Consider the following 18,602-nt stretch of genomic DNA (forward strand, 5'->3'; position numbering starts at 1 on the left):
ATATATTGAAGATGTGGGAGGTAAAATCAATAGCATGTGAGGACTAGTTTATGTCATGCTATTTATGGTTTGTGGCCCTCCTCTTTGTTTTTCCTTGATAGGAAGTTTAAATGAAATACTGTTTAAAGTTATGTAGGAGTTAACCTTGGTATGCACACAATTCATGTTAGAAAATGAGACTTGATAGCTAGATGGTGCAGGCATTTCAGGGCCTGATCCTTAGCTGGTGTAAGTCAACATAGGGAGGAGGGACAGCTCAGTGGTTTGAGCATTGGCTGCGGGGGAGGCAAGGCTCAGTGGTTTGAGCATTGGCCTGCTAAACCCAGGGTTGTGAGTTCAATCCTTGAGGGGGCCATTTACGGATCTGGGGCAGAAATTGGGGATTGGTCCTGCTTGGAGCAGGGGGTTGGACTAGATGACCTCCTGAGGTCCCTTCCAACCCTGATATTCTATGATTCTAACATAGCTCCATTGACTCTGTTTTGGGACCGTGTTCTACCTGACATCATTTGAAGATTATAAATGTCATTGGACCAGTAAGATGGTGGTTGGGTTTTACTCAGTTTCCTTTTGTTTTAGAAAATAACACTAAGGAACTTGCTTTCTGCTATGCGAAGTCATCCAGAAGTATCATCTGGCTATTTGTGTGCTGTCTGCTTGTACCTAGAAGGTTGTGTTAAGAGCAAGGAGTGAGGTTTAAGAACACTAGGACATACCATTTGATGACAAAAAAGGGAAGTTAATTAAAGCCAGCCTTATACAGTATATGTTAACAAGATTTCAATCAACAGCCAGATTATTTGACATCTCCCATCCTTGCATTAACAAGGAAAAATGGTGTGTGAAAGTTTTGTCCACCCTTGCCCACAAAAAGTACAGTTTGGGAGCTGTGTGGTTATGCTTCCTCAGTGCTATGTGTGTAATTAAGTGCCCAAGTGCTGCATTGTGCCTTTCAAACCTTTTTTTTTTTTTTTTTTGGACACTGAGCTGAGTATTTATCTATCCTAAGTACATCTGCTGCTGATGATTCATTTTACTGGTGAGGTTTTTGACTGCCTACCTTGCAAAGAATCTCAAAGATCGTTGTTTGCAATTCAACACAAGAAGGCAGTTGTGATTGCTACAGATGCAGAATACAGCAGCCCACTTCCTTCGTCAGAAGGAAGTTATCTTCTGAGAGAAAGAAGAAATGCTAACTTACCAAAAACCAAACAAGGCTCCTGTACCTGAAATGTATGACAGATGCTGTTGGGGTTGGTATTTGAGGGGCAGATGGGAATATCTGGCTTTTACATTAATGTTTTATCATCACAAACAACAAACCAGTTATATATAAAATTGTATGTGATATCTATCCTTCCCCCTCCATTTATATGCCACTTGTCTTCTTAGACCCATATCCTTCAGACACTTGGCACATGCATAAGTTTGCTCATGTTCTCAGTAAGAGTATTGGAGCTAATAGGACTGGTCAGATGTGTCAGTATTTGTAAGATCAGGGCATTAGGTCAGAGGCTAAAAAGTAGATGGAAATGAGAGGAGAGAGCTCTCACTCCACTAGCCGAGAGGGAGTGGTCGTGTAGGGGAGCATTGCTCGCTGAAGTTGTGGAGAAGAGAGAGTGCTCTTCTCTGATTTTTGGTCCCTCGCTCTTACTTTAACCCTTGCCTTGCTCCACAGTCCTGAAAACACAACTTCAGCTGAAACCGTGCACTAGGCCAGCTCGGAGCTCCAACGGGTTCCCTTTGGGGCAGGGCCTTGTCTTTATGTGGGGGATCTGGATATTACTACAGTTGAAATATAATAGTAGTATTTTTTCCAGTTTTGAACAGGTTAGTTCACAAAATGGTTGATAGGTATCTTCCTGCTCTTTTGCATTACAACAGCTATGTACCACCCTTGGTAGTTGTATCTCCCTTAATTTGGAATTTACTTTCCAGGCTTCCAATTTTAAAGAGACAGTGAATTGCAATGTTATGGTGGTAAATGACTTTCAGTAATAGATATCTGGCCACATATTGATTATACCACATGGTCCCTTAGAAGTCAACTAACATGTTTTCGAGTTAAGCACACATGCAAGTCTCTGCAGGGTCAGGGCCTTAGAAATGCTGCAAAACTGCAAACTGTATAAAGAATCAACAGTTTTAGATGGCAGAGCTGTTTCTTATACTACACCTCTCCTGAGCATTAGGTTCCTTTCTCTGCATCTAAATACAGCTTGCTTCACTAAGTTGTGCTCTGGTATAAGCAGCAAAATATTAGCTTCTTATTTTGCGTGGCTTAGAATTACCCACGTTTCTACACAACATAATATTTTGAGCCAGTAATATTCCACAGTTTACAAAACTTTTCAGATACCTTTAATGGGACTGTGACCTTTCTACCATTGGAGGAAAATGATGAAGGAAAATATCAGGTTAAGAAGTGCAACATTTATCAAATTCGACTTACACACGCTAAAGATGATGAATGGTGAGTGCTGGGGAGAGAAAGGGTAAGCAAACCTCTGCATTGGCGTAAGATGACACCCTCCTCTTCTATAATGTGTCTGGATGGCTTGATTTGTGTGATAGAGTCCCCTGCTCCTTATTTAAGCTATGATCGTCCTATGGCAGTATGTGCACATCTGCATCCATTCACTTGATCTAAAATTGTTAGCTCACTGTTCTCAGAGACCCGAACTGAGTGCATCATCTTAGGGTATGCCTATACTACCCGCTGGATCGGCAGGCAGCGATCGATCCAGCGGGGGTCGATTTATCGCATCTAGTCTAGGTGCGATAAATCGACCCCCGAGCGCTCACCGGTCGACTCCTGTACTCCACCGGAGCGAGAGGCGCAGGTGGAGTCGACGCAGTGAGTAGATCTAAGTACGTCGACTTCAGCTACGTTATTCACGTAGCTGAAGTTAGGTAACTTAGATCGATTTCCACCCACCCCCAGTTTAGACCAGGCCTTAGTTAGGGCTTGATCCTGCTCCTTTGAAGGCAATGGGAATTTCACACTGACTTTAATGGGGGAAAGATCGACCCCTCAGATCCTTATTGAATGAATCATTCTGTGGATCACAGTCTCATCTTGCCGTAATAGAAAAGTAACCTTTTCATTTAATCAATTCTGCTTTCTTTTTATAATTGCTAGATGACAGTACTGAAGTGGAATTAGCTAGATATTAAATGTTTCTTGGTTAATTGAAAAATCCCAAATTTTCAGGCCAAAACACTAAGCCTGTTCCAGTTTTGCATGGATAGGATTATGAATTGTGCCATCTGACTTCCTTAAAAATGTTTATAATTTGGTCACAGTCACTTCTGAAGCCTACTCAGAGTAAAGTTAAGCACTTGTGTGTTTGCAGTATCAGGGTCAAAGTTGGAGATTTCTCCAAGTTGGGACATGCTACTTTAAAATCATGAAAATTAGACTTGGGGAATGCCTGACTGATCACCCAAAGCACAGTCCTGCAAGGTACTGAGCACTCTAGTTCTGATCCCACAAAGCACTTAAACACACACTTAGCATTTAAGTGTGTGAGTAGTCCCGTTGACTACTCACATGTTTAAGTGCTTTGCTGGATCAGGGCCAGAGAGCTGAGCCATTGTGCAGTGTCAAGTTCCTAGTCTACACCTCGGCCAGTGCTGCAGTGTATACCCATGTGTAATGTCTGGTTTAGCTTTAAATGCCTTAAACAATGGGAATTCTACCACATATTCTGGGAGACTCTTCTACTGCCTGACAGAATTCATTGCTGAGATGTTTTTTCTTTTACTCACTCTGTTTTCTGTTATTTTCATGTATTACCTAGTTGTTTCTTATTCTGTCCCTTGCACCTCCCTGAATATCTCATTTTCCTCTTGGATCTTTATACCCTTCACATAGTTGTGTAATGTTATCAAATCTCCTGCATAGGCCCCAACCCGGTTAACAGTTATATGATTAACATGATGCACATGAATACTCCTGTTGAAGACAATGGGGCAACTGAAGGGAGCAAAGTTATGTGTGTACTTAAGTGTTTGCAGGATTGGCGTCCTAGTCTCCAGATAGCCAAGCTATAAATATCAATTCTTCTGATCTTTCCTGGTATGTCAGTTCCTTTCTTCAATGCACAGAGTGGGATTTTCAAAAGCACTCATCATTGGGAGCCATTAACTACAATGGGAGCAGTTAGGCCAATGCTGAGTGCTTTTGAAAATCCGGCCTTATGATGTATGCAAAAGATAAAAGTAATAAAGCTTGTGTTTAGTGGCTTCTGCTGTTTTTTTCTCTTGACCGAGCCTTTCGTTCAATCATTGACATACACTGTATTTATTCAGATTTCTTATATTTTTAAAGGTCTGTATCTGTTTTAACTTCATCTCCAGAAAACTGGGTCGCAGATGGAATTGTATACCCCAAAACAACGTGGCTTGGAAGTGAACTATTGTCCAAACTGGCCAAATGGTCCACAGAGAAAAAGCAGAGTGAGTTTAAAAGTACACTCTCGCTCATTTCTGTGGCTAAATACAGCAGGGTTTATCAAGAGCTAAAAGAAAAATACAAAGAAATGGTAAAGGTAAGTGTGGCAATAAAATCTAGAGTCCCATTCTCTCATAGTGTTTTCTGCTTCCTAGTGAGACTGGGGTCTTAGTTAAAAAAGAAGAAATCTATTTGAAAATCATTAAATTAAAATTTGTTCTTGATTTTAAAGTTCCCTGTGTATGTGAAGAGAGTTCAGTGTTATTACATAGTGTTGGTGGTAGTTATGAGTCAAATTGAAATCTGCATTATTAATTCGTAACTGGGAGAAAATGAAGAGCAAGATCGCATCTGAGGTGCAGAGCCTTGGTGTGCTGCCGATAATATTTTCAAAAGCATCTGAGTGACTTAGGAGCCTACGTCCCATTTTTCAAAAGTGACTTATGCACTTAGGAGCCTAAATCTCACTGAAAGCCATTGTTGCTTTAGGTGTTTAAATACCTCTAACAGCCTGGCTCTAAGTGACTTGGGAAAATGGGACTTAAGATCTTAAGTGACTTTGGCACTTTTAAAAATTTTACCCTCAGTGGCTTGCTTTAGGCCTCTGCTGCCGATATTTTACCATCAGGTTTCCTAAAAATTTCCACCCTAGGCTTTGATAAATCCTGTGTGCATTCACATGTGTGGGAATGTTTGCTTGCCAAGCATTTGCTCTTCAAGAATTATTTTTTGAGCTCCAGGGATCCTTCATCTCTATTGAGGGTGAATTCCCCCCAAGCCAGGGAAACCATCTCAACTGTCCCTTCAATCTGGGGGTGGCATTTTAACAAGACTTTCCTTTCTGTGTCAGCCTATTGCTGTGGTTGGTGCATAGTATATATGTAGCTGCCCACTTCATGCTCCTTTCAAGGGAGTCACTGCCTTCAGCCGGCCCAACAATGCTAGGTAGGCTTGGCATTGTGTACTGCCATCTCAATATCCTAGACCACCGGTTCCTCGCTGGTTCCCTTGAAGTCAGTGTGGTGAGAATTAACAGGGGCTTGAAACACACTGTCCCTGGCTGACAGCTCTGAAATGGACCTCTGATTGGGACCAGTTGGGTCAGAGAGATTCTCCTATGGCATTTGTGTACGAGAGGAGAGCTTTAGCACCCCATTTCCCATCCAGTTCCCTCGAATGATATGTTTTGTTCTATCCCAAATCCTTTGCTTCCAGTGCTTTTCTCTTCCTTCCCTGGTTCTGCACAGGTGTTAGTCCAGCTCTAGAAAACAGGATACAGGTACAGTAGGGCTGTGATTCACCTTACTTCCTGGCTCCCCAAGTAGCTCTCCTTTGGTGAGTGACAGGGCAGACCTAGTTCCCTCTTCTCACTCACTTAGGGCCTGATCCAAAGCCCATTGAAGTCAATGGGAGTCTTTCCATTGACTTCAGTAGACTTTTAATCAGGCTTTAGGCACCGGAGTCTGATTCTGTGAGGTGCAGAGTGCCCTCTATTCCCACTGAAGTTAAATGACTTCACCCAGAACTTTGAAAGATTAAGCTATGAGTCAGTCATCCCAAGGATCAGTCAGCCCAGTACACAACCAGTGGATGCGGTCTTCTGGGCTGTGTCAGCTCCATGAACTGTGGCCAGGATTGGTCACTACGCTGCCAAAGATTCAACAAATCCTTTTATGAACAAGTGGTGTAAAAATGTTACAGGGATATTATCTTCCCCATGGGAGAAATATCAGTATAAATAAGAGGGGGCTGGTCTTGTGGCCAAGACCTCTGACTCATGAGATCTGGCTTTAGTTCACGGCTTTGCAATAAGCAAATCACTTAGTCTTTCTGTGCCTCAGTTCCCCATCAGTAAAGAGGGTATAATGCTTATTTTCTCCTCCCCTTTGTCTGTCTTTTTTATTTAGATTGTAAGCTCAAGATTCCATTATACTAAGTTCATTTCCTGCTGTGACCTATAGGCACCTAAGTTCCCTCTAAGGTGCGTGGCCGTGCAGCAGGCTATCAAGGGCCATGCAGGTAGGGAGAGGCACCTCTCCCCTGGCTGCTGTGGTGAGACAGGGCTGGGGGAGTCCTTTCTCTCCCCACCACAGCGCCGGCAGCCTGCACCCAAACCCCTCATTCTGGCCCCACCCCAGAGCCCACACCTCCAGCCAGAGCTCTCACACTCCCGTACCCCAATGCTGTGGCCCAGCCCTAAGCCCCCTCCTGCATCCTGAACCCCTCATCCCCAGCCCCACCCCAGAGCCTGTGCCCCCAGCCAGAACTCTCATCCCACCACACCCCAACCCTCTTCCCTAGCCCTGAGCCCCCCTCCTGCACCCCAGACCCTTCATCTCCAGCCCCACTGCCAGAGCCCACATTCCCCCGCACCCCAACCCTCTACCCTAGCCCTGAGCTCCCTCCCACATTCCGAACCCCTCGGCCCCACCCCCGCCACACATCACTTCCATATTGGTGCACGTAACAACATTAATTCCGCACATGGATGTAAAAAATTAGAGGGAACATTGATAGGCACTGCTGTAATACAAATAATAATCTTTCCTGTGGCAGACGTAACCATACCAATGGAGGTGAATTTTCCTGAGTCACATAATAAGCACCTGCAATGTACTAGAGAACATGTGGTGGGCTTTGTTCCATGTGATTTGCACATCTGGAACCATAACTGGTCCTGAAACTTAGCTTGACTGAATGACTGCAGATGTTCTCTATCCTAGTGTGTGTACACAAGTTAGTTTATTGTGTGACTCACAAAAATTTACGCAGTCTTTCATATTCCTTATCATGGGGCAAGATTTTTTTTTAATTAATTGGAAGGTTAGAATTCCATAATGTTCAGTGATAGGTTAAAGATGGGGTGACTATCATAGACTATCAGAGTTGGAAGGGACCTCAGAAGATCATCTAGTCCAACCCCCTGCTCAAAGTAGGCACAATCCCCAATTTTTTTTTGCCCCAGATCCCTAAATGGCCCCCTCAAGGATTGAACTCACAACCCTGCGTTTAGAAGGGCAATGCTCAAACCACTGAGCTATCTCTCCCCAAGGCCAGTCTAGTTGAGCATGCTCTTTAAAGAGGTGTGGTTAAAATGATAACGCAATTGGTAATTTTACCTCTGTTTATCTGAAGGTGTGGCCTGAAGTAACAGATCCCGAAAAATTTGTATATGAAGATGTTGCCATTGCTACTTATCTGCTGGTAAGTGTCTGGTAATAGACTAGCAGAATTTTAAAAAAGACTAGATTACGATATCTGGGGTAGCAAAAATGGAATAGTGGTTAGAGCAATAGACTTGAGAGTAGAAATCTGTATTGTATTTCTGGTTCTAACACTGACTTCCTATCTAATCTGATATGAATTACTTCAGATGAGATTTTCAAAGCAGTCTAGGAGAAGATGTAGGTGCTTTTGAAAAATTCACTCTTAAGTCCCATTTTCAAAAGAAACTCAGGGCCAGATTTTCAAAAGTATTTAGGCATCTAAAAATGCAAATTGGTGTCTACTTGGATTTATCTGGATCTTACATACCTTTGAAAATCTGGCCTTTTAGGCTCCTTAGTCACTGAGGCATTTACGTTTTCAGAGGAAGTCTAAATGCCTTAGATTGCTCTGAAAATTTCAGTCATAACCTCTGTGATTCAGCTTCTTCATCTGTAAAATAAAATATTAGTGAAGATACTCCCGCATGGACCGTGCTTTATAATGCAATATGATTGCTTACAATTTTATTTTCAAAGGTAACATTTGTAGATGGATACCAATATTAGGATAATACAGTCACATTCTTTAGGGGTAAGATGATCACATCTTGTGGAATATTCTTAACAGTTTTTTGTTTTTGTTTTTAAATGTACTTTGTGACAATGGCTGTAAGTTTAACCTGTTGTGTTCCTTGAGATAATGTATGTCCTATGAAGTGACAGTAATTCTTTTAGTAACAGTTGTTAAAATGATTGTTATTGGTTACAAAAGCTACTCTGACATTACCCAGGGTACAATCTGGACTGTCGAACAGCTGTGTCCTCTCAATTCTCCAGCCTGGGGTGCCTTTTACACTGATTTGCTGTGAGAGCCACCACTCCTGGTTTGCTCACAGACAGCTTCCAGCATGTAAATTATTCCCAGCTCTATAGTGGCCATAGCCAGCCACTCCTGAATTATACTGCAGCGTAACACTAGAAAATTCCTCGTCCCAAACTTGTCCCCAGAAATGTGAATGTTATACTGCCCAGACTGCTCTTTCCTTCTGGACAATATAAGCTCATAGAAAGTCCATAGTCTCATAGAAAGTAAGCTTAGGAGGTTTTCATGTCAAGGTTCCTTCCCCACTCTGAACTCTAGGGTACAGATGTGGGGACCTGCATGAAAACCTCCTAAGCTTACTTTTACCAGCTTAGGTTAAAACTTCCCCAAGGTACAAACTATTTTACCCTTTGCCCTTGGACTTCCACTGCCACCACCAAACTTTATCTGGGTTCCTGAGAAAACGTTGTTCGGAAATGTCTTTCCCCCCCAAAATCCTCCCAACCCTTGCACCCCACTTCCTGGGGAAGGTTTGGTAAAAATCCTCACAAATTTGCATAGGTGACCACAGACCCAAACCCTTGGATCTGAGAACAATGAAAAAGCATTCAGTTTTCTTACAAGAAGACTTTTAATAGAAGTAAAAGAGAATCACCTCTGTAAAATCAGAATGGTAAATACCTTACAGGGTAATTAGATTCAAAACATAGAGAATCCCTCTAGGCAAAACCTTAAGTTATAAAAAAGACACACAGACAGGAATATTCATTCTATTCAGCACAGCTATTTTCTCAGCCATTTAAATAAATCATAATCTAACGCATATCTAGCTAGATTACTTACTAAATTCTAAGACTCCATTCCTGTTCTGTCCCCGGCAAAAGCATCACACAGACAGACACAGACCCTTTGTTTTTCTCCCTCCTCCCAGCTTTTGAAAGTATCTTGTCTCCTCATTGGCCATTTTGGTCAGGTGCCAGCGAGGTTACCTTTAGCTTCTTAACCCTTTACAGGTGAAGGGATTTTTCCTCTGGCCAGGAGGGATTTTAAAGGTGATTACCCTTCCCTTTATATTTATGACACCCCCGTGACTGGAAGGGCCTCCCTAACCTTGCTCTCCTCCTTCAGCACTTGCTTCACTCTCCTGATCTGTCAATCTTGTAACCCTTGTCCTCCTTGAGCCACTTTTATTATCCCTAGTCCTGTTATATCTCATTTAGGTAGTTAAGCTGATCGGGGCAGGACGTGTCCCTACTACATTGGCCCAGAAAGAAACATTTATCCTTATGGCATTAGGCAAATAATAAGTAATTTATGTTTATAAATTAATTGCTCTGAGATCATCCAATGAAAAGTGCTTTCTAAGTAAGGTCCCGTGTGCAATATGGCGAATAAAGACCTATGTTATGTGACAAGGCCAGCTCTGACATACGCGGCTGAGCTGCACTGTGCTGCAGCAAACTCAGCATCCTGCAGCAACGCTAGGAGACTAGGAATTGTTCGACATCTTTCATTTAGTATTATTAAATAATGCTAGCAATGCCCCCACTGTATGAAAATAATATACAAGCAGTGCATATGATTTATTTGCATTGTGGCAGAAGGATTCCACTTCTATGAGGCTTAGGAGCTGCCCAGCAGAGTGCATGGTTGGCAGAGGTGTGCGGTTGCATGAGGGACAGAAGAAGTCAAAGTGTGGTTTGTGTTAAGGGAAGTAGGTAGAGGTTTCCCATTCTCTCTCCTAAGTTGTGCGGGAGTTTTACTCCATTTGCGTAGGGCTTGTGAGTGCCTCATGGTAGCCACTCTCCTCAACTACACAACTTCCAAGATGCACAGAATTCTAGCTGTAGCTCACGAAAGCCTATGCTCAAATAAATTGGTTAGTCTCTAAGGTGCCACAAGTACTCCTTTTCTTTTTGCGAATATTGACTAACACGGCTGTTACTCTGAAACCTGTCAAGACAGTGCTCCATTGAAGGCAGCAGTGGATTAGGCACCATTTGGGTATCACTGGATTCTACCCCCAGCACTGCCACTGGACTGATATGTGACTGTGACCTGGTTATTTTGCCTGATTGTACCCCAGTCTCCACACTCATGAAAGGTAGCATCTTAGAAATCTATGGGTAAAAGCAATAAATTAAGGTCTAAGTAGTAATACTATCATTCAGACTTTTCTGCCCACCACTTATGGGGAAAATGGATCAGTAGGGCAGATTGCTTCTGAATCACAAATGATCTACTTTCACTACTTCCCATTGTGTGCCTTAAAGGGCATCAGGAAAGACACAAACAAAATACCCCTGTGGAAAAGGGAGGCAAAATGGTATATGCACTAGCTGAGGGGTTGGAAGACGGCCATTTTTGTTGATTTATGTGGCACAAACCAAGATTTTTGATCACCTGTCGTGTGATCCCACAATTGTGTTATTTCTGTCTAACGTATTTACATGGGCCCCCTTGCCATAGTATCTCAGCCCCTCACGCTCTTTAATGTATTTATGCTTGCAACAGCCCTGTGAGGTAGGCAAGTGCTGTGATCCGCATTTTAGAGATGGGAAACTGAGGCACTAAGTGACTTGTCCAGTGGTACACAGGAAGTCAGTGGAAGAGCTGGGCACTATTTAGAAAAACTGGACGTGCACAAGTCCATGGGGCCGGATGAGTTGCATCCGAGAGTGCTAAAGGAACTGGCGGCTGTGATTGCAGAGCCATTGGCCATTATCTTTGAAAACTCGTGGCGAACGGGGGAAGTCCCGGATGACTGGAAAAAGGCTAATGTAGTGCCAATCTTTAAAAAAGGGAAGAAGGAGGATCCTGGGAACTACAGGCCAGTCAGCCTCACTTCAGTCCCCGGAAAAATCATGGAGCAGGTCCTCAAAGAATCAATCCTGAAGCACTTACATGAGAGGAAAGTGATCAGGAACAGTCAGCATGGATTCACCAAGGGAAGGTCATGCCTGACTAATCTAATCGCCTTCTATGATGAGATTACTGGTTCTGTGGATGAAGGGAAAGCAGTGGATGTATAGTATCTTGACTTTAGCAAAGCTTTTGACATGGTCTCCCACAGTATTCTTGTCAGCAAGTTAAGGAAGTATGGGCTGGATGAATGCACTATAAGGTGGGTAGCAAGTTGGCTAGATTGTCGGGCTCAACGGGTAGTGATCAATGGCTCCATGTCTAGTTGGCAGCCGGTGTCAAGTGGAGTGCCCCAGGGGTCGGTCCTGGGGCCGGTTTTGTTCAATATCTTCATAAATGATCTGGAGGATGGTGTGGATTGCATTCTCAGCAAATTTGCGGATGATACTAAACTGGGAGGAGTGGTAGATACGCTGGAGGGCAGGGATAGGATACAGAGGGACCTAGACAAATTGGAGGATTGGGCCAAAAGAAATCTGATGAGGTTCAATAAGGATAAGTGCAGGGTCCTGCACTTAGGACGGAAGAACCCAATGCACCGCTACAGACTAGGGGCCGAATGGCTAGGCAGCAGTTCTGCGGAAAAGGACCTAGGGGTGACAGTGGACGAGAAGCTGGATATGAGCCAGCTGTGTGCCCTTGTTGCCAAGAAGGCCAATGGCATTTTGGGATGTATAAGTAGGGGCATAGCGAGCAGATCGAGGGACGTGATCATTCCTCTCTATTCGACATTGGTGAGGCCTCATCTGGAGTACTGTGTCCAGTTTTGGGCCCCACACTACAAGAAGGATGTGGATAAATTGGAGAGAGTCCAGCGAAGGGCAACAAAAATGATTAGGGGTCTGGAACACATGAGTTATGAGGAGAGGCTGAGGGAATTGGGATTGTTTAGACTGCAGAAGAGAAGAATGAGGGGGGATTTGATAGCTGCTTTCAACTACCTGAGAGGTAGTTCCAGAGAGGATGGTTCTAGGCTATTCTCAGTGGTGGAAGAGGACAGGACAAGGAGTAATGGTCTCAAGTTGCAGTGGGGGAGGTTTAGATTGGATATTAGGAAAAACTTTTTCACTAGGAGGGTGGTGAAACACTGGAATGCATTGCCTAGGGAGGTGGTGAAATCTCCTTCCTTAGAAGTTTTTAAGGTCAGGCTTGACAAAGCCCTGGCTGGGATGATTTAATTGGGGATGGGTCCTGCTTTTGAGCAGTGGGTTGGACTAGATGACCTCCTGAGGTCCCTTCCAACCCTGATATTCTATGATTCTGTGATTCTATGATTCTATTAAACCTAGATCTCCTGAGTCCCAGGCTAGCAGCTTAATCACTTAAAACTATTCTTCCTCTCCATCAGTGCACTTGGGCATGAACTTTTATTGTTAGCTTATGCAACCTCTCATTTAAACTTTTTGCTTGAAAATGTAGTATGTGCTTCCACTTGCAAACCCTTATTCATGTTGAGTAGTCTTTACTCACAGGAGAAGATCCACTGAAGTCCATATCTCTACTCATATGAATAAGAGTTGCAGGAATGGGCCACAAATATTTTAGTCATTGAGAAAATGCTCTGAGAGATTAAAACTTGTTTTAATTTTTGTCTTTACTTAGATCCTTTGGGAAGAAGAGAGAGCAGAAAAAGGGTTGTCTAAGAAACAGTCTTTTGTAGACCTAGGATGCGGAAATGGTCTGCTGGTTCATATTCTGAGCAATGAAGGGGTAAAAACAATTTTTTTTTTTTAACAAAAGTGGAGGTGTTCAGTATTCTGGTTCTCCTTTCCTTTATCTGGCATGTTTGATAGCTGGAATGTGCTTCATTAATATCATTAAAGCAAGGGTTTGAATCTCTGCAATTATCAGGAAAAAAAAAAACTGATTACAAGCTTTTTGTTAGTATAAGTGGTTCTCTGTGAAATGAACTTGTTTCCTGCTCAAGGCTAATGTAGAGGAAAAGAAACAAAATGTAATTATGCAGCCTAATCATGCTATGGGTATAGAAAGATGGGAAATAACTTAAAATCAACAAAATCTTCAGGGTCCTGAAATGAAATCTTTTTTGTAATCTGTTATCTGCTAATCATCAAAGACACAGTGGGCCAGGGCTTTAAAATGGAGTTTGTTTGACTGCATCAAAAAAGGTAACTAGGTAATATAATGTGTACTAAATGTATCGTAGACTGTACTTTATGGCACAGCCTATGGGTTTAGTTGTTGCCTGTACTGCCTTTTTGGATTCCGGGGGAACACTTCTGGACTGACAGCACTCCACACCAACTTGATCCTTGGAAAGAAAACTAACTAGCTCTAGTTCACTGCAGGATTTATCCCTTAACAGTAGTGATTAAGCTGATTTCCTTGGCAGCTGGCCTTGTTACCCTGCCATTTAACCCAGCAGGAAGTAGCATAACAGCTGACATTTACTGACATTAAAGCTACAAGATATTTTTCCTTACCATGACAAATGGTCATGTAATTGTGAAAAAGACTACCAGTACGTGGTGCTTGTGTGCATGGAGCATAACAAAATGTAGGTCCTCGAGTCTGATTTTTATCAGAAATGTTTGATGGAAACGAAAATGTTAAAGAAGAGTTCTATGTGATACAACAAAATCCCATGACTTTCAGAGTCTGTCTGTTTCATCTCAGAACATTTTCTTCATCGTTTTTAAGAACTTTTTGAAAAGGAACTTAATAGTTATAAAAAAATTTTATAGAACTTTAGGCATTTAATGAAAAACGTTTTTAAATTTCATGGAAATGTTTATTTCATCCATCCAGTGTAACAGACTCAATCTGAAAGTCAAGTTGGTAATTTATTCCTTTTTTCTTAGCTTAGTGTGCAGGCATAGCACCTTATGGTGAGATCCTGTCAGATACATGATAAACAAGCTTGGGCAGAGTCAGTACTTGGATGGCAAAGGAACAGATTTGTGCTGTAGGTAGTGGTGTTTGGGAATGATTCAGTGGATGAGTGAGAGATGAGATAGCTAACCAAGATTCTGACTTGTTTATGCTCAGACAGAGAACCAGGGCATTTCCCAAACAGGCATCAACCATCATAGAATCATAGAATATCAGGGTTGGAAGGGACCTCAAGAGGTCATCTAGCCCAACCCCCTGCTCAAAGCAGGACCAATCCCCAATTAAATCATTAAATCATCATGTCCAGGTCCAGGTCCAAACTGGGTAATTATATTCTGACTACCTACATTTCCCCTGCTCTTTCCATTTGACATGATATTCCGGATCTAACTCCACCTGTCGCGCAGTGCTGCTGTGTTTCACAGAGGTGGCTGCATGTCAGTGTGGATCAAGTTATCCCTGTATTTGGTTTGTGTCTTGATTTGGCAAGTGTGTATGAAGTTTTTGGATGAAATACGTGCTTATAAATATAAGATATGTTTTATTTTTTAATCAATTATTAATCCAAATATTTCAGTACCCAGGAAGGGGAATTGATGTCAGAAGAAGAAAAATATGGGACATGTATGGACCACAAACACATTTAGAGGTATTGTAAAAAACAGACCTACAGTATCTTTATTTTTATTTATTCATCAGTCACTGCTTCAAATTATTTAATTTAACTTGAATATATGAGTACTGTTCTGTCAGCTGCAGGGTGATGGTTCAGCATAGTCATGTTTGTAGGTTGTTGGCAAGGAAGGTTGGGGTTAGGATGTCTGTTTCTTATTGTATGCATGCATATGCTCAATTTCCCCCCAGTTCTCAGTTACAAGAACCAGCATGGGTAACCTCCCCGCCATCACCCTTCCCCGCCACGCACACAAAATAAATACAATCTTTGATCTTGAAAGATCAGAGCTTATATAGTGGTGGTGCAGCAACACCACATAGTGCTATCCTTAAGAAAATAGAAGTTCAAAAGCGTTTGGCTTATTCTTGAGAAGTTCATAATAGAATCACTCTGGAAATGATTCCAGCCACAATCCTCCTACAGTGCTGTATGCCATTTTGGAGCAGCATTATTGTTCGGTCCTAAAAGGAACAATCACCTGCTATGCTTATTTTGTAATAAGCCATCACAATAATAGCCTGCAGCAAACTGGACAGGAAAATGGGTCTGAAAGAGGGATTATCTTTCAAATTCCACATTAGCATTTTTATGAGAACAGAAACAACTAGAACACAGGAACATTCACTTTCAATCCAGCTGTGCATAGTCTTCTGTGTATCAAATCCTCATGTTGATTGATAGTTGTCTTGTTCCTTAGTTTCCTCGTTTTTTTTTCACTAAACTCCTGAAATTGACTTTTCCTATTTCCACTCTCTTAAAAGTACTCTAAGGTTTCCCCAGATTCAGCTGCTTAAAAAAAACCAAATTCCCTATATAGTTGTGTTCTAGTTGAGGCTGTTGATTAACATATCAGAGTTCAGTATGACTTTTCCCCACACTGCTTAAAAAAACAGGAATTTCAAAGTCATAGAGTTGAAGGGTTGATATTAGCTTCAGTCAGGCCAGCAGAGTTTGTACAAGTCATTGAAGTTTAAGGTACTAATTTATTACATGCAACTCTGCAACTAATTCACTTCAGTGCTGGCATGCATCATCCCTGCTTTTCCAGTCCCCATCCTCAAGTACAGAGACCGCCAATTGCATCAAACTGTTTAGTGGCTCTCAAGTGTGGACAAATAGAGACTGAATGTGACTATCACAGTTGTTTTCCCACGCAGTCCAGAGCCAGAATTTAAGCCAAGGGTTTGGGAAGTAAAAGTCTAGAGTGGCAAGACAATGTACTACTTCAACTCCCATATGCTATATATATCTAGTCACTTCTGAACTAATCAGTCATGTTCTATTCTCTCCTGTTATATATTAATTCATTTAGGCCCTGCTCCATGAAAGTCATTGGACGTTTTTCCCATTCACTTTTTTGGGCTCAGGATCAGGCCATAATGCACCATCTGGTGAGGTGCTGAGCACCCTCAACTCTCATGAACTTTTTTAGGAGCTGAGAGCACTCAACACAGTGCTTTGCACCATTGGACCCTTAATTGTATAACAAGGTGACAAGAAGGAAAAGTATCTTCCTTTTGCCCTTTAATTTTTATTAGTCTTGTGTGTTTTTTTTAAAATTTGCAAGTGCAAGTAATTAGGTTACAGTCGTGGTTAAATGAACGTAGAACGGTTACAAATATGAACATAAGCTATGGGAATTATACATAAACGTTTGAAATAAATGCCTTATAAAAGCTGTTTGGTGGAGGAGCAGATTTCGAAACCTTATTTCATCACATGCCTTTGTGGCTAAGGGAATTTTAAATTACAGGGTTTGTAAAAGAAGAAACCACCTGTTCATAGCATCTTTGTGTTACCCTGAGAGGTTTTTTAGCTTGATTTTTTTTTTAAAGCACAACTTGTAGTATGAGTATTGCAATCTGTGGCATGCAGTGCCAATACTAAAATTATTCATTAAATGTGGAGTATTGCAGCGCCAGTCTGCTGTCAGACGTGATGAATACAAATCTGCTTATGGATGATTATTTAAATGCAGAATACGGCATTGCTAATCCACACGGTTTCAAAAATGAACAATCAAAATTAAAATATAGTGTCGGTGGTAATTTGTTTATCAGAACATAAAGGCATTTACCAAACATTTTGGTTTAGTATATTTGGATGAACTTACATGGAGCATTTTGAGGAACGTGTGTGTGCGTATGCAGCATGTGTGTGTCTATGTTGTGTGTGTACGTACATGCATGCACACTGTATATAAAATGAAGGCATTGATAGTGACTCCAGAGTTAAGGCTGTATAGCGATTTTCATTTAAAGAAGGATTAAAATCTTTCTGTGTTCAGTTTCCATCTCTGGCCCAGTAACTTCAGGGGACTGTTAATTTTTCCATGGAAATTCTGAGAAAAAATATACTAACTTTTATGAGGAAACATTTTAAAATGCCTTCTTTTTAAAATTTAGCGCTCTTCCTCACTGTTCTTTGGGTTCCTCTCGCAAAATAGCCACAAACTCCAATTTTCTCTCTCTCACATGTGCTGATAGCATCTTGGGCATTGGCCACTCTTGAATTTTTAAATTAAACCAATAACAGTTCCTGCTGTTCAGGATAGCTTATGGAATGTCCCCAACCGTAGTTATTGCACAGTCTCAATGGCAGTAGCGTGGAGGGAAGGTGTCAGGTGCTAATGCCTCAGTGCAGACATGCTGAGTGCCCACACAGCCCAACCCTCTCTAATTAAAGCCCCCCCCCCATCAAAATCCTTTTCCCCAGTTCCCACGCCCATCCTAGCAACTCCCTGACTTGGTGTGTGTCAGGCGGCAGCTCCGTGATAAGTTGAAGGGGCAAAGAATGGTGGCTGTGTCGAGGTGTGAGAGGGTGTACACATGACATCAGGGTGAGTGGCCGTGGGGGAAGAGAGGAGCAGAAGGAGTGGAGAGGGGAAAAAATGGGATTTAATCTGAGGTGGACCAGGGGATGGGAAGCAGACCAGAGAAGCTGAATTCTGATGAATCACCTGCAATAGATGCTGTGCAAACATATGGAGACACAGTCCCTGTCCCAAAGGGTTTTATGATCTAAGACCCGGATCCTGCAAATTGAAGTCACTGGGGCTCTCTGGGGACACAGGAGTCTGCCCAGGCAGATACAGATTGCAAGATTGTGGTCTAAGAGGACAAGTGGCACAAGAAGAGTAGTGGGGGAGGGATACAATCAAATGTATATAATTTTATATTCATGTTTTTGTTGTTGTTATAGTCTCTCTGTCTAGCTTTACATCTGACTTGTTTTATGTGTTTCTATTATCTTATTTACGCTTTGCACCAATAAGACATTGTTGCATGGCAAAAGGATTTGCTTTTGGTTCAGATCAGAAAAATATTGGTAGTTCACATTCGCTGTTGCTGTTCCCCTCAAATCTATTTTAGGGTTTATACTGCTGCGCTCACTGTGTCAAATGCAATAATTCTAAAAAATGTGGGAATGAAATGTATTTTATTTTTTAAGGAATGTGCAATCAGACCAGACGACAGTTATCTCTTTTCAAATGTTGACTGGCTAATAGGAAACCATTCAGATGAGCTAACACCATGGATACCTGTAATTGCAGCTAGGTATGGAAAAAAGTTTTTGCTAAGCTCTATTATATGCATGCCCTGGGATAACTGTATACTTTTGCCTCCAGTGTTCATGAAACAATGTGGTAGTCTGTGATCTCATTGC

At 42.0% G+C, this 18,602-nt stretch overlaps 1 protein-coding gene across 4 annotated transcripts in view; it reads left to right on the top strand.

Moving 5' to 3' along the window:
• Positions 1–18,602, top strand: part of TRMT44 (tRNA methyltransferase 44 homolog) — a 33,340-nt gene that overhangs the window by 2,934 nt on the left and 11,804 nt on the right. For 2 of the 4 annotated variants that reach the window (XR_007356503.2, XM_048848985.2), the window contains exons 2-7: positions 2,356–2,473; positions 4,334–4,553; positions 7,592–7,660; positions 13,010–13,117; positions 14,838–14,909; positions 18,387–18,493. Coding sequence is in view for 3 of the 4 variants with exons in the window: in XM_048848985.2 (XP_048704942.2) it covers positions 2,356–2,473; positions 4,334–4,553; positions 7,592–7,660; positions 13,010–13,117; positions 14,838–14,909; positions 18,387–18,493 (694 nt within the window). In the remaining variant the exon portion in view is untranslated. The remainder of the gene's footprint in view (positions 1–2,355; positions 2,474–4,333; positions 4,554–7,591; positions 7,661–13,009; positions 13,118–14,837; positions 14,910–18,386; positions 18,494–18,602) is intronic. The other 2 variants (XM_048848987.2, XM_048848986.2) reach the window with 2 other exon arrangements.

Source organism: Caretta caretta, chromosome 4 (genome assembly GCF_965140235.1).
Source record: "Caretta caretta isolate rCarCar2 chromosome 4, rCarCar1.hap1, whole genome shotgun sequence".
Lineage (NCBI taxonomy): Eukaryota > Metazoa > Chordata > Testudines > Cheloniidae > Caretta > Caretta caretta.